Genomic DNA, 14,153 nt, shown 5'->3' with positions numbered 1-14,153 from the left:
TCTAACAGCGCCAGCAGAGAACGATTCCCTTCCCTGGCCCTGTCAATCAGCATGCGGAGGGGGCGTCATTACGAACGGAGGATGCGGCTGCTACCAGCAAGGTAATTAGCATATTTCAAAAATCGATTTTTAGCAAATTCTACTGAACGTAATCATTAATTAGCTTATGTATGATGAGATCGCACTATAGGGATTATTACTAAAGAAAAGAAAAAAACGGTTTAATGGGGTGACAGAAGCCCTTTAAATTACAGTAATTCACAAAAAATCAATTACTTAGTTGTTTTATGGGGTAAGGGGGTTGGGACCCGTTGGGTGGTTAGAGGGGGGAGAATTAGGGAGGGGTTAATACTGTACTATCTCTAGCTGCACATTGTTTTTTAAAAAAAAAAAAAGTAATCTGTAAAATACATTTGTGTTAGAAGTTGTGCTTTTTTAATTTTTAGAATAATGATACAGCCATTTTATTTTTTGTATTTGTGCTAATTTTCTGTGCTGTTGGAGGGGGGGTGAGGGGCAGTATTACACAATCTTTATATATTTTTTTATACATATACAGATTGTGTAATACTGCCCCTCACCCCCCTCCAACCAACACAGAAATTAGCACAAATGTATTAAATAAAATGGCTGCCTGTATCATTCTAAAAATTAAAAAAGGGCAACTTCTGACACACATACTTTGTATTTTACAGATTTTTATATATTTTTTATACATCTGCAAAATACTAAATATTTGTGTCAAACTAGGAATGTGCATAGTTTTTTTAACAGAAAAGGGTGGGGCCTAAAGAGGAAAAGATGGGATTTACAGAGAAAGGGGTTTGACATTGACAGGAAGGGGTGGGGAAAATTTATATTAGGGGGTTGCCCGAGTTTAGACTCGCCTAGATACAAAACCAAGATACACCACTGTGTAGATCCCTGTGTATATGATTACAGTCACTAGATCCCTGTGTATATGATTACAGTCACTAGATCTCTTTATAGATCCCTGTGTATATGATTACAGCCACTAGACCCCTGTGTACAGTATATCATTACAGTCAGTAGATCCCCATGTATATTGTTACAGTCACTAGATCCCTGTGTGTATGATTACAGTCACTAGATTCCTGTGTATATGATTATAGTCACTAGATCCTTGTTTATATTATTACAGTCACTAGATCCATGTATAGATCCCTGTGTATATTATTGCAGCTGCTAGATATCTGTGTATATGATTACAGCCACTGGATCCCTGTGTATTTGATTAAGCTACTAGATCCCTGTGTATATAATTGCAGTCACTAGATCCCTGTGTAGATCCCTGTGTATATTATCACAGTCACTAGAGTTCTGTGTATATGATTACAGTCACTATATCCCTATGTAGATCCCTGTGCATATGATCACAGTTACTAGATCCCTGTGTCTATTATTAGAGTCACTAGATCCTGTGCAGATCCCTGTGTATATGATTACAGTCACTAGATCCCTGTGTATATAATTACAGTCACTAGATCCCTGTTTATATGATTACAGTCACTAGATCCTTGTGTAGTTCCTTGTGTGTATGATTACAGCTACTAGATTCCCGTGTATATGATTACAGTCACTAGATATCTGAGTAGATCCCTGTGTATATGATTACAGCAACTAGAACACTGTGTATATGATTACAGTTACTAGATCCCTGTGTATACGTATGATTTCAGTCACTAGATCCCTATGTATATGATTGCAGTAACTAGATCCCTGTGTAGATCTCTGTGTATATGATTACAGTAACTAGATCCCTGTGTAAATGATTCATGTACTTGTGGGTATTTTGGCACAGGCTGCTTGCCACAAAAAAATGGCAGTTTCTGAATGCTGACACATTCTTTAACATATGGGCAATATTTCTAATAAAAAAATGGCTGGCTCACATGAACATATATCTATTTAATAAGATACAATAACATAAAGTTTAAAAAATACAAATTCATTTTTTTTTATTGCATTGACAGGCGGAGCTCACGCATGCAACATTAAGACAATGAATTAGTGATCCTTTGTCCACACTTTAGATGATAAGTCCACTCCTATTGTTTGGTATACAGTACAGACCAAAAGTTTGGACACACCTCCTCATTCAAAGAGTTTTCATTTTTTTCTATGACTATGAAGGCATCAAAACTATGAATTAACACATGTGGAAATATATACATAACAAACAAGTGTGAAACAACTGAAAAAATGTCATATTCTAGGGTCTTCAAAGTAGCCACCTTTTGCTTTGATTACTGCTTTGCACACTCTTGGCATTCTCTTGATGAGCTTCAAGAGGTAGTCCCCTGAAATGGTCTTCCAACAGTATTGAAGGAATTCCCAGAGATGTTTAGCACTTGTTGGCCCTTTTGCCTTCACTCTGCGGTCCAGCTTACCCCAAACCATCTCGATTGGGTTCAGGTCCGATGACTGTGGAGGCCAGGTCATCTGGCGCAGCACCCCATCACTCTCCTTCATGGTCAAATAGCCCTTACTTTCAAAGTTTTCCCAATTTTTCAGCTGACTGACTGACCTTCATTTCTTAAAGTAATGATGGCCACTCGTTTTTCTTTACTTATCTGCTTTTTTCTTGCCATAATACAAATTCTAACAGTCTATTCAGTAGGACTATCAGCTGTGTATCCACCTGACTTCTCTTCAACGCAACTGATGGTCCCAACCCCATTTATAAGGCAAGAAATCCCACTTATTAAACCTGACAGGGCACACCTGTGAAGTGAAAACCATTTCAGGGGACTACCTCTTGAAGCTCATCAAGAGAATGCCAAGAGTGTGCAAAGCAGTAATCAAAGCAAAAGGTGGCTACTTTGAAGAACCTAGAATATGACATATTTTCAGTTGTTTCACACTTGTTTGTTATGTATATAATTCCACATGTGTTAAATCATAGTTTTGATGCCTTCAGTGTGAATCTACAATTTTCATAGTCATGAAAATAAAGAAAACTCTTTGAATGAGAAGGTGTGTCCAAACTTTTGGTCTGTACTGTACGTTGATATCAATATCTCATTAATCACAAGCCATTATATATTTCAAAGGCTCTTTCTAGTGTATACAAGATAGTTCTGCAGTTCACTGAATCGGCCAAATGTGTTTTTAGTCACCGTGACAGAGTGGTATCAATGTTAATTAACATGCCTTGCCGTGTTATATACTTTACGGTTCAGTGATTATGCGAATATTCAGCTGTACCGGCAGGGATATCTTCGCGCATGCGCTTTGCAACCTTAACCATGTCGGACTTCAGAGATCTTTCAGCGTTCCGTTCTTACGCTTACGGTATACAAGGAGGGTTTTTCAAATGTGTAGGATCACTGTTCTTATCCTCGCCAAACGCGTTTCGGAAGTATTGTTCCTTCCGCAGTGGCAAAAAGAGTATGATTGAGTTGGGACCTCCATCTTATATAAACCTTTTCAGGTCTAAACCAAAACATGGACCAGACTGCGATAGTTGGTATATTGTATACACACCTTGCATTATTTTCAGACAAATGGTTAAATACTAGTCTAAAGTAGAATTCACTTTTCCTTTGTCACCCTATATTTAAATACACTAATTTATATTAATTGCTTTATACTTCATATATACTTCATGTATACTTTTATAAATTTATAATTTTTTTTAAGACATATTAGACATCCTTATGTGCTAAGGAACCTCATTCATAAACCATAATAATCCTCTTAATAATAATGCATTATAGATAAATAAGAACAATGAAAGATAAAATAAAATGGAAATAAAGAATAAAAAATAAATAATGAAAATATAATGCTGTATATGATAGTCACAATTTCCCTGTAGATCTTCTCATGTTTACTGTTTAAAGGGTGGCAGGAGGGATGCGGAGCACGTCAATGCACTGGTGTACAGCCTGGCATCGACCTGCTGTGCATACCCCCCCGCCGCCCCTCTAGATAAATCCAAAGAATTACAGTTCTGCATTGAGACAAAAGGACATCAAGGATCCAAATTCAAAAATCATCCTTGATTCACTTCTGGACATTTTAGCTATAAAGTCTCCTCCTCTCCAATCTTTTTAAATAGACTGTATGGCTGTAAACTTTAACCCCATTGGATTACTGTCATGATGTTTTTTTAAATGATCTGATAATGAATGTTTTTCATGCCCTTTTCTGATGTTGTTTATATGTTTTGCAATTCAGATTTGTAATGCTCTTCCTGTATGTCCAATGTATTGTTTTGAACAAGGACATTCAATTGCATAAATTACAGCTTTTGTATTACATGTCAGTATTTCGTTCATTTCCCAACCTTAAATTATTAACTGAGGATTTAATCGCTGTTGTTTTTTTATTCACTTCTGTTGCCTTGCAATTAATGCTTATCCCACATCTATAAAGCCCCTTCAAAGACATCCATGAGGTACTAATTGTGTTCCTTTGTTTTTTCTTAATGTTTGGGGCAACCTGTAACCCTCTGGTGAATACAATCAGAGGTTTACTTGGTTAGGTAGAACCTAAGATTTTATCTTCCTTTAATTGGTGCCAATGCCTATAAATTATATTTCTTATCTTTTTGTAGTCCATATTAAAGAAGTACAAAGCACAATTTTTGGAGAGAAAATGCCCTCTAGAAGCACTAGAACAATCATTAGATAAATTTAGGAAGATGGACAGGGCATCTTTCTTTCTAGATAAACCATGTAGACCAACAAATACAGAGACATCAAAATTAGTCCTATTATTTAATATGGACTACAAAAAGATAAGAAATATAATTTATAGGCATTGGTATCTATTAATAGAAGATAAAATCTTAGGTTCTACTTTACCAATTCAACCTCCGATTGTATTCACCAGAGGGTTACAGGTTGCCCAAAACATTAAGAAAAAACAAAGGAACACAATTAGTACCCCATAGATGTCTTTGAAGGCGGTTTTATAGATGTGGGATATGCATTGGTCTTAGTGACCAAGATTTTTTATTATTTTTTATATATATATATATATATATTTTTTTTTTTTTTCCATTGATGCAGAAGTAAAGGGCTTATTTTTTGCAGGACAAGTTGTGGTTTTTTAATAGAACCATATTGCACACATAACTGATTAACTTGTATTAATCATTTCTAGGAAATACTGCCACTGGGTTTTTATGTTATCAATTTTGCGACATTCTTTTTGTCATAAATAACATGATACATTTATTCTCTGGGTCAGTACGATACCAAATATGTAAAGAAAAAAGTAAAACGTTTTTCCCTCAGCACATCCCAAAACCCATAACACATGAAGCTGTGTGAGGGTTTGATTTTTGTGGGATTACTTATAGTTTTCATTGATATTATTATGGGGTACATAACACAGTTTTTTATTCCATTAAAAAAAAAACTGCAAAAAATCTGTTTCACGTTTATTCTAACTAGCAGGGTTTTGCTGCAATGATCTTTATGATACATAAATGCTAAACCTTTTAAAATATGTCTCTAATCACTTCCACATTTTGGCTGCCACGTGGCATTATTCGTGTTGAAACATCATTATATTGGACCTGACATAGTTATAGATATAGCTCAAGTTGTCTTAAGCCACTTTAATGTTTCAGATCCCATTGTGTGTGGTTTTGGGCTGAAGGTCCTTGCAGGACAAAGCAGAAACAAAGTGGCGTGGAGCGGTAAAGTACACATTTTCTCATTCCCATACAGGCTGCAATTAACCACTGAGGAAGGAGCAGGAATACACTCCGAAACGCGTCTGGTATTAAGGAGCAGTGAGGATACAACAAGCCGGGATAACCAAGAATCGCAGCGGTTTAATAGATTGATTGCCAACTATTTTTAAAAAAGCTGCACTATCCTCGGACACAGCAAAGTTGAAAGAGGCTTTCCCATATAACCAAAATCTGGGTTAAACCCAAGGGATACTCAGTGTCTGCTTACTATAAACGTTCACTGCTATATATATTGTGTACATTTCAATATATACTTATGTATTATGTACTGAGCTTACACTCAACATCCTATATATCCAGTTATACCCAGCTTCATTTCTTAAATGTACCCAGCCGACCTATATGTACTCAGCCTATTTTGTATGAACACAGCGTGTCCAACTGACACTTGTATACACTCAACATCCTATATATCCAGTTATACCCAGCTTCATTTCTTAAATGTACCCAGCCTACCTACATGTACTCAGCTTATCTATATGTACTCAGCCTATTTGTATGAACTTAGCGTGTCCAATTGACACTTAAATACAATACCTTGTATATCAAGTTTGAATTGACGTCCATATACACTATCTACTTGTGGCTATATAACAGATTCTTTTACCATCAATAAATATTATTTTATTACAACCCAAGATATCCACCATCTCAAGTTTATACCAAATGCGAGTGTGCCATCACACCTTCATACATTGAATTTTCTTTACTACGCGGTTCTCTGGGTGTACCGGTGATGGAGCACCTCTATCCATATTACCTAACTGGTGAGCCACTGAATAACTATATTGCCAATTTTTTATGAACAAATTGGAAAACCATAATGAATAATAATGATAAAGATTATAAGTGATACATGTCTACAGCTCAGCTCAATATACTGATAAGAACTCATTATCAGCATTTAGACCCCTTTCAGACGAGCGAGGTTCTCGCTGCAGACCCGCAGCACAGCACCTGTCTTGAACTTCCAGTACTGCTGGAGTCGCAAAGCATTATATTTATTTATGATGCTATGTAACCCTTAAAGTTATGGAATGTATTGGATAAAATTGACATAATGCTGTCAGTGTTATCCAATACATTCCAGAACTCTAAAGGTTGCATAGCATCATAAATCTAAATAATGCTATGTGACTCCGGAAGTGCTGGAAGTTCAGGACAGGTGCTGTACTGCAAATCCGCAGCAAGAACCTCGCTCGTCTGAAAGGGGCCTTACTGTGAGCTTTAAAATGATGATAATTAACACTAAAATAATCTAATCAAGTACCACCAGCCTCCAAAAAATCACGGATATATCTATTTTTTTTCACGGACACAGGAAAGAATTTGCCTATTTTTATGGACTGTGCAGAATTTTCCAGATGGTTGGCAACCCTTGCCATCTGACAGGTATTCACTAATCACTAGTTTAATCACTAGTTTCCACTTACCCGGTTCCCTTCTTCACAGCGAGTGACCATCACGATGATAGTTGACTTCTGCTCCCAGATCATCCTCCAGAAGTCATTCATAGTTTCCTCTTTGGGGCCTGTGAAATATCCCACAATTAGAGGGGTTTTCTAGGATTTTCATATTGATGGCCTATCCTCAGAATAGCTAATCAATATCAGATCGGCGAGGGTCTGACTCACAACACCCCCATTGATATGCTGTACAAAGAATCCATGGGGCTCCATGATAGCTTAGGCCTCTTCCTAGACCATTAGACATCACATTCATCGGTCACATGGCCTAGGTGCAACTCAGCCCCATTCAAACATACCAAGCACAGCCACTATCCCATGGATGGTGCTGTTCTTAGTAAGGAAGGAGGAGCCTCAGTAAGCGCAGTGGCTTCCTCAAACAGCTGATGATCAGGGGTGCCAGGAGTCCGACCACCGCCGATCTGATATCGATAATGGAAATCCCTTTGAAGATAAAGAAAAGCTTATGTACATAAGCTGAGATAAGAACACCTTTTTTGACATGGGGGTTACCTTGGGCAGCAATGTATTTTCTTGGTTCTTTAAATCCCTGCATAAAAATGGAACCAATGAGATAAAACAGTATATTGTTAGTACATGGTAAATACATTATTTGCAATGTGTTGGTCTATAATAGAAGACATCAGTGTCTGTCATTAATTTACTGCATAGCTCCATATACAACATTGATTCTAAGTTTAAAATTGATAGCTGAATAGCCAGTGAAGATACATCTTTAAAGTAGATCACACAACGGATAAATTATACTCAAGTTTAATCTGACCAAGCCTTTATCCTTACATTAATGTAGCTGGCATTAATGTAGTCTGATCCTGGTACTCCATGTATCTCAGATAAGACCACTCTGTTACCATCATCTGTAAAAGGAATTAATAACCAGTCAGTTCCATAATGTTATAAGTACAGTGTATAAAAAGCTGTACTTACAAGGTAAAATATCAATGTAGCGGTTTTTAGGTTGGTTGCAGGGTTTTCTGGCTTCTTTGATAGGGAATTTGCTAAAGACACGTGGAATGCTCTGAAAATAAAGCAAAATGGAAACTACAACTTCAGTTTTTTGTTTGCTTTTCTAGGTAAATCTGTATGATCAGTGCAAAACAATAGAGGAAGGCCTCATGCACACGACCGTTGTGTGCATCCGTGTCCGTTGTTCCGTTTTCCGTGATTTTCTGCGGACCCATTGACTTTCAATGGGTCCGTTGAAAACTCGGAAAATGCACCGTTGTTTATCCACGTCCGTGATCCGTGTTTCCTGTCCGTCAAAAAAATATGACCTGTCGGACAACGGTTTACGGACCCATTCAAGTCAATGGGTCTGTGAAAAAACACGGATGCACACAAGATTGTCATCCGCGTCCGTGATCCGTGTCCGTGGCTACTTTCACACAGACGGATCCGCAGATCCGTCTGCAGAAAAGCTTTTTCAGATCTGAGTTTTCACTTAGTGAAAACTCAGATCCGACAGTATATTCTAACACAGAGACGTTCCCATAGTGATGGGGACGCTTCAAGTTAGATTATACTACGAACTGTGTACATGACTGCCCCCTGCTGCCTGGCTGCACCCGATCTCTTACAGGGGGCTGTGATCAGCACAATTAACCCCATCAGGTGCCGCACCTGAGGGGTTAATTGTGCGTATCATAGCCCCCTGTAAGAGATCAGGTGCTGCCAGGCAGGAGGGGGCAGACCCCCCTCCCTCCCCAGTTTTAAATTCATTGGTGGCAAGTGCGGCCCCCCCTCCCTCCCCTGTATTTAATTCATTGGTGGTCAGTGCGGCCCCACCTCCCTCCCTCCATTGTATTTAATTCATTGCGGCCTCCCCTCTCCCCCCTCCTAATTAAACCCCCCCCCATCATTGGTGGCAGCGGAGAGTTCCGATTGGAGTCCCAGTTTAATCGCTGGGACTCCGATCGGTAACCATGGCAACCAGGACGCTACTGCAGTCCTGGCTGCCATGGTTACTTAGCAATTTTAGAAGCATTATACTTACCTGCGATGTTCTATCTGGTTCGCATTCACTCAGATTGATCTCCCGCCCCAGTTAACCAAATAGCTCCCTAGTGGACAGTGGGCCAATAGGAGTAAGTTCCTACTATGTTTTCACAGTTGTTCATTCGTTTGTCACGACAAGGGTCTTTTCTTAGCGAAATGCAATGCCTCTGGCTCTTGTTTTTCTCCCATCTGTTTCAATTTCGCGGTTGGTTAATGTCTCGTTCATGCAAGTGGTTCGGATCACTAATGTCTATGCATTTTCCATTAGGTCTGGCTCACGTTTTAATTACTTATCGTCACTGTAAGGTCATCCAGGTCAGTCTCTTGGCTTCAGGGGGCCTCATAGCTTCGGGGGCCCGATGACCGTTCTTCATGTTGTTCGTTAGGGGTACAATATGGTGTAGGCTGGTTAGCGTCCTAGGTTTATTGTCTGAGAGGGTCATGGTTATGCAAGTCCCCAAGTCATACTGGAGCTGCATAAGTGGTTTATAAATAAATAAAAAAAATAAAAAATAAAAATCCGCCATTAGAGTCTCTCACGCATGGCTTCTCCGTTTTAGTGTCACATATGACTCCGCCTTTAGAGTCTCTCACGCATGGCTTAGCCATTAGAGTCTCTCATGCATGGCTTAGCCATTAGAGTCTCTCACGCATGGCTTAGCCATTAGAGTCTCTCACGCATGGCTTAGCCATTAGAGTCTCTCACGCATGGCTTAGCCATTAGAGTCTCTCACGCATGGCTTAGCCATTAGAGTCTCTCACGCATGGCTTAGCCATTAGAGTCTCTCACGCATGGCTTAGCCATTAGAGTCTCTCACGCATGGCTTAGCCATTAGAGTCTCTCACGCATGGCTTAGCCATTAGAGTCTCTCACGCATGGCTTTGCCATTAGAGTCTCTCACGCATGGCTTAGCCATTAAAGTCTCTCACGCATGGCTTAGCCATTAGAGTCTCTCACGCATGGCTTAGCCATTAGAGTCTCTCACACATGGCTTAGCCATTAGAGTCTCTCACTCATGGCTTAGTCATTAGAGTCTCTCACGCATGGCTTAGCCATTAGAGTCTCTCACGCATGGCTTAGCCATTATAGTCTCTCACGCATGGCTTAGCCATTAGAGTCTCTCACGCATGGCTTAGCCATTAGAGTCTCTCACGCATGGCTTAGCCATTAGAGTCTCTCACGCATGGCTTAGCCATTAGAGTCTCTCACGCATGGCTTAGCCATTAGAGTCTCTCACGCATGGCTTAGCCATTAGAGTCTCTCACGCATGGCTTAGCCATTAGAGTCTCTCACGCATGGCTTAGCCATTAGAGTCTCTCACGCATGGCTTAGCCATTAGAGTCTCTCACGCATGGCTTCTCTGTTTTAGTTTTACACATATGACTCCGCCATTAGTCTCTCGCGCACGGCTTCCCCCCTTTTAGTGTTACACATATGAATCCGCTATTAGAGTCTCTCACGCATGGCTTCTCCGTTTTAGTGTTACACATATGACTCCGCCATTAGTCTCTCACGAACGGCTTCTCCGTTTTAGTGTTACACATATGACTCCGCCATTAGTCTCTCACGCATGGCTTCTCCGTTTTAGTTTTACACATATGACTCCGCCATTAGTCTCTCACGCATGGCTTCTCCCTTTCAGTGTTACACATGTCTCTGCCATTAGAGTCTCTCACGCATGGCTCCGCCATTAGAGTCTCTCATGTATGGCTTCTCCGTTTAAATTTTACACACAACGCCATTCGAGGCCGGCTGCGTGGTCCCACAACAAGTAAGTTCCATGTCTTTTTCTGCCTTCAGACCCACTCGCATGGCTCGGTTATCTGTGGCTCGCAATACAATTTTCTTGTGGTGGCTCGCACGTGGGACTTGTGCCATTAGAGTCTCACTCAAGTTATTGTTTTCCCTGACTTTTATTTTCTAGGTTGTTGGGTTTTCATTGTTTTCTTTATAAGCAGTCATCCCAAGCCTGCCTTTGCGGACATCATCTTCTCCCAGGCATGCTTACTTCATCTACAAACTCGGGCTGAGGGTGTTGGTGTCCGGCCTAAGTCCTGGGTATCGGTCCATCTTCCAGTAGGAGGTACAGTAATAAGGCGCAGTTTACGAAGTCTGTCATGTCTTCTGACACGACAAGTCCTATCACGACTACAGGCGCAGCATACACAGTTTATCACGACCTTAAGCATTTTCTGTCACAACTGCAGGTATTGTGTACGTTCTGTCCTTATTACAGGCAACATTAGCTCGTTAATCGAAATAGCCATGTATTCCTGTGGATGGTTCCCCAGGCCTGGTGGGTTTACACATTTCACTTAATTTACTACTACAGTAAGACGGCAGACACCATGTTCTGACTTTTGGGCCCTTAATAGGAAGTGTGGCCTGGGGAATAAGTAGAGGTAAAGTATTTTGCCACCAGGAACAGTTGGTGCCCGATCAGGGCCCTTGGCGGATGGTTGGAATTCATCTAGGCCCTTCCAACAGATTCACCATTGTTTGTTTCAGTCTGCAGCTCTCAGGATTCAGTCCTTCTCGTAATATGGTCATATGTTAGTCAACATAGGAGTAAATCGTTTCTGGTTACCGGCCACTCTTTCAATTGCATCAGCATTAACCATCTCCAAGAACGATGTGGCGGTACACATGACAAAGAGGTAAGGTAGATGGAAGTCACTGTGATATATACGGTATATTCCGCACCTCCATCGTGAAAGGTCTTTTCCGTTCAAAATCGGGTGTCGTAACGGTATGTATATATTTACTCTAAACAAGGTCTGCTCTTTTTGGCCCCTTTAGGCTGCCCTACCACGGCAGTCATGGCATAATTCTACTGCTTGTTGTAGATAGGGGTTAGATAGGTTAGGTTCACCACCTTTCTGATAGCCTATCCGACCACAAGTATTAAGAAAATATATTGCTGCATTTGTGGGAGGGGAGGCTGATTACAAGGCAATTACACGCACCTGTGGGCCCAGGCTGGCTGATTACTAAGCTGATTATACGCACCTGTGGGCCCAGGCTGGCTGATTACTAGGCTATTTATAGGCACCTGTGGGCCCAGGCTGACGATGATTTAGCTGATTTCACCAACCCACCCACACCTTCTTACAGTCACTTCACATTAGGGTGGCCCCCTTTAGGCTGCCCTACCACGGCAGTCATGGCATAATTCTACTGCTTGTTGTAGATAGGGGTTAGATAGGTTAGGTTCACCACCTTTCTGATAGCCTATCCGACCACAAATATATATATATATATATGGTTCTCACCTCTGGGGCAGCTAAAGAATTGCAGTCCTCTGACCCATCCAGGAAGCTGCTTACCAATTCATCCAGGCTCAAATTAAATTAAGGCCTGCTTCACATATATCAGTTGTGCCCGGCCAGTTGTTTTAGGTTAGGATCCAGACACAACTCATATACTGTATGTGTAGTGCACTTTGGTTCACAGATTTTACTGATAATGCTGGACATCAAAAGTAGCATGCAGCATTTTTGTGCCTGGCGTTATTTGACATCTGGCTCCATAAGTGATTCACCAGATGACTGAGAACCGTCCCATAAAAAAACTATGGGGTCAGTTTTGGCTTAAGTTCCTCTCCAGCGTTTTCTTCACCACACCGGATGGGAACTGAGCCGGGTGGCCCTATGTGAAGCTGGCCTTAGGACTTTTGCAACCAGCAGACCACAGTCAGCTCCATTGTTTCCATAATTCTGGCCATCTCTGCATTCAAATGCAGCCTAGACAGGGTCACGAGAACTATTTTCAAGATAAGTCACATATTGTATTTCATGACAGTGGTAAAATTTAGTAAAAAAATTTCATTTTTAATAATAAAAAAATACCAAATTTACAAAATAATTTGAAAAATTTGCAAATTTCAATTTCTCTATTTTTATAAAGTAATACCTCCAAAAATAGTTATTACTTTACATTCCCCATATGTCTACTTCATGTTTATGTTTGGATAATTTTGTGAAAGTAATTTTATTTTTTGGAAACATTAGAAGGCTTAGAAGTTTAGAAGCAAATCTTGAAATTTTACAGAAAATTTACAAAACCCACTTTTTAAGCACTTTTCAGGTCTAAAGTCACTTTGTGAGGCTTACATAATAGAAACCACCCAAAAATGACCCCATTCTAAAAACTACACCCCTCAAGGTATTCAAAACTGATTTTACAAACTTTGGTAACCCTTTAGGTGTTCCACAAGAGTTAATGGAATATGGAGATGAAAAAGTGACCCCATTTTGGAAACTACGCGATAAGGTGGCAGTTTTGTTGGTATTATTTTAACGTACATATGATTTTTGGTTGCTCTACATTACACTTTTTGTGAGGCAAGGTAACAAAAAATAGCTGTTTTGGCACCTTTTTTTATTTTTTGCTATTTACAATGTTCATCTGACAGGTTCAATTATGTGATATTTTGTTACAGCAGGTTCTTACGGACATGGCGATACCTAATATCTATACTTTTTTATTTATTTAAGTTTTACACAATAATATCATTTTTGAAACAAAACAAAATCATGTTTTAGTGTCTCCATAGTCTCAGAGTCATAGTTTTTTAATTTTTTCGGCAATTGTCTTAGGTAGGATCTCATTTTTTGCGGGATGAGATGACGGTTTGATTGGCTCTATTTTGGGATGCATATGACTTTTTGATCGCTTGCTTTTACACTTTTTGTGTGATGTAAGGTGGCAAAAAATGGCTTTTTTGTGGCACAGTTTCTATATATATTTTTTTTTTACGGTGTTCATCTGAGGGGTTGGGTAATGTGATATTTTTATTGGTTGTTACGGACGCGGCGACACCTAATATGTCTACTTTTTATTTATATCACTTTAACACAATAATAGCATTTTTAAAACAAAAAATGATGTTTTAATGTCTCCATGTTCTGAGAGCTATAGTTTTTTTTATTTTTTGAGC

The 14,153-nt window shown here is 39.7% G+C and overlaps 1 protein-coding gene across 10 annotated transcripts in view; it reads right to left on the bottom strand.

The window, feature by feature from the left end:
* The window catches only part of PTPRC (protein tyrosine phosphatase receptor type C), a 258,953-nt gene that overhangs the window by 42,402 nt on the left and 202,398 nt on the right, over positions 1-14,153 (bottom strand). For all 10 annotated transcript variants that reach the window (XM_040408421.1, XM_040408423.1, XM_040408425.1 and 7 more), the window contains 4 exons: positions 8,146-8,236; positions 7,999-8,075; positions 7,711-7,747; positions 7,165-7,262 (listed from right to left, as the gene is read on the bottom strand). In XM_040408421.1, the coding sequence (XP_040264355.1) occupies positions 7,165-7,262; positions 7,711-7,747; positions 7,999-8,075; positions 8,146-8,236 (303 nt within the window). The remainder of the gene's footprint in view (positions 1-7,164; positions 7,263-7,710; positions 7,748-7,998; positions 8,076-8,145; positions 8,237-14,153) is intronic.

This window comes from Bufo bufo, chromosome 9 (assembly GCF_905171765.1).
Source record: "Bufo bufo chromosome 9, aBufBuf1.1, whole genome shotgun sequence".
Taxonomy (NCBI): domain Eukaryota; kingdom Metazoa; phylum Chordata; class Amphibia; order Anura; family Bufonidae; genus Bufo; species Bufo bufo.
The sequence above is the reverse complement of the archived record's forward strand: the minus strand, read 5'-3'. Positions and strand labels throughout refer to the sequence as shown.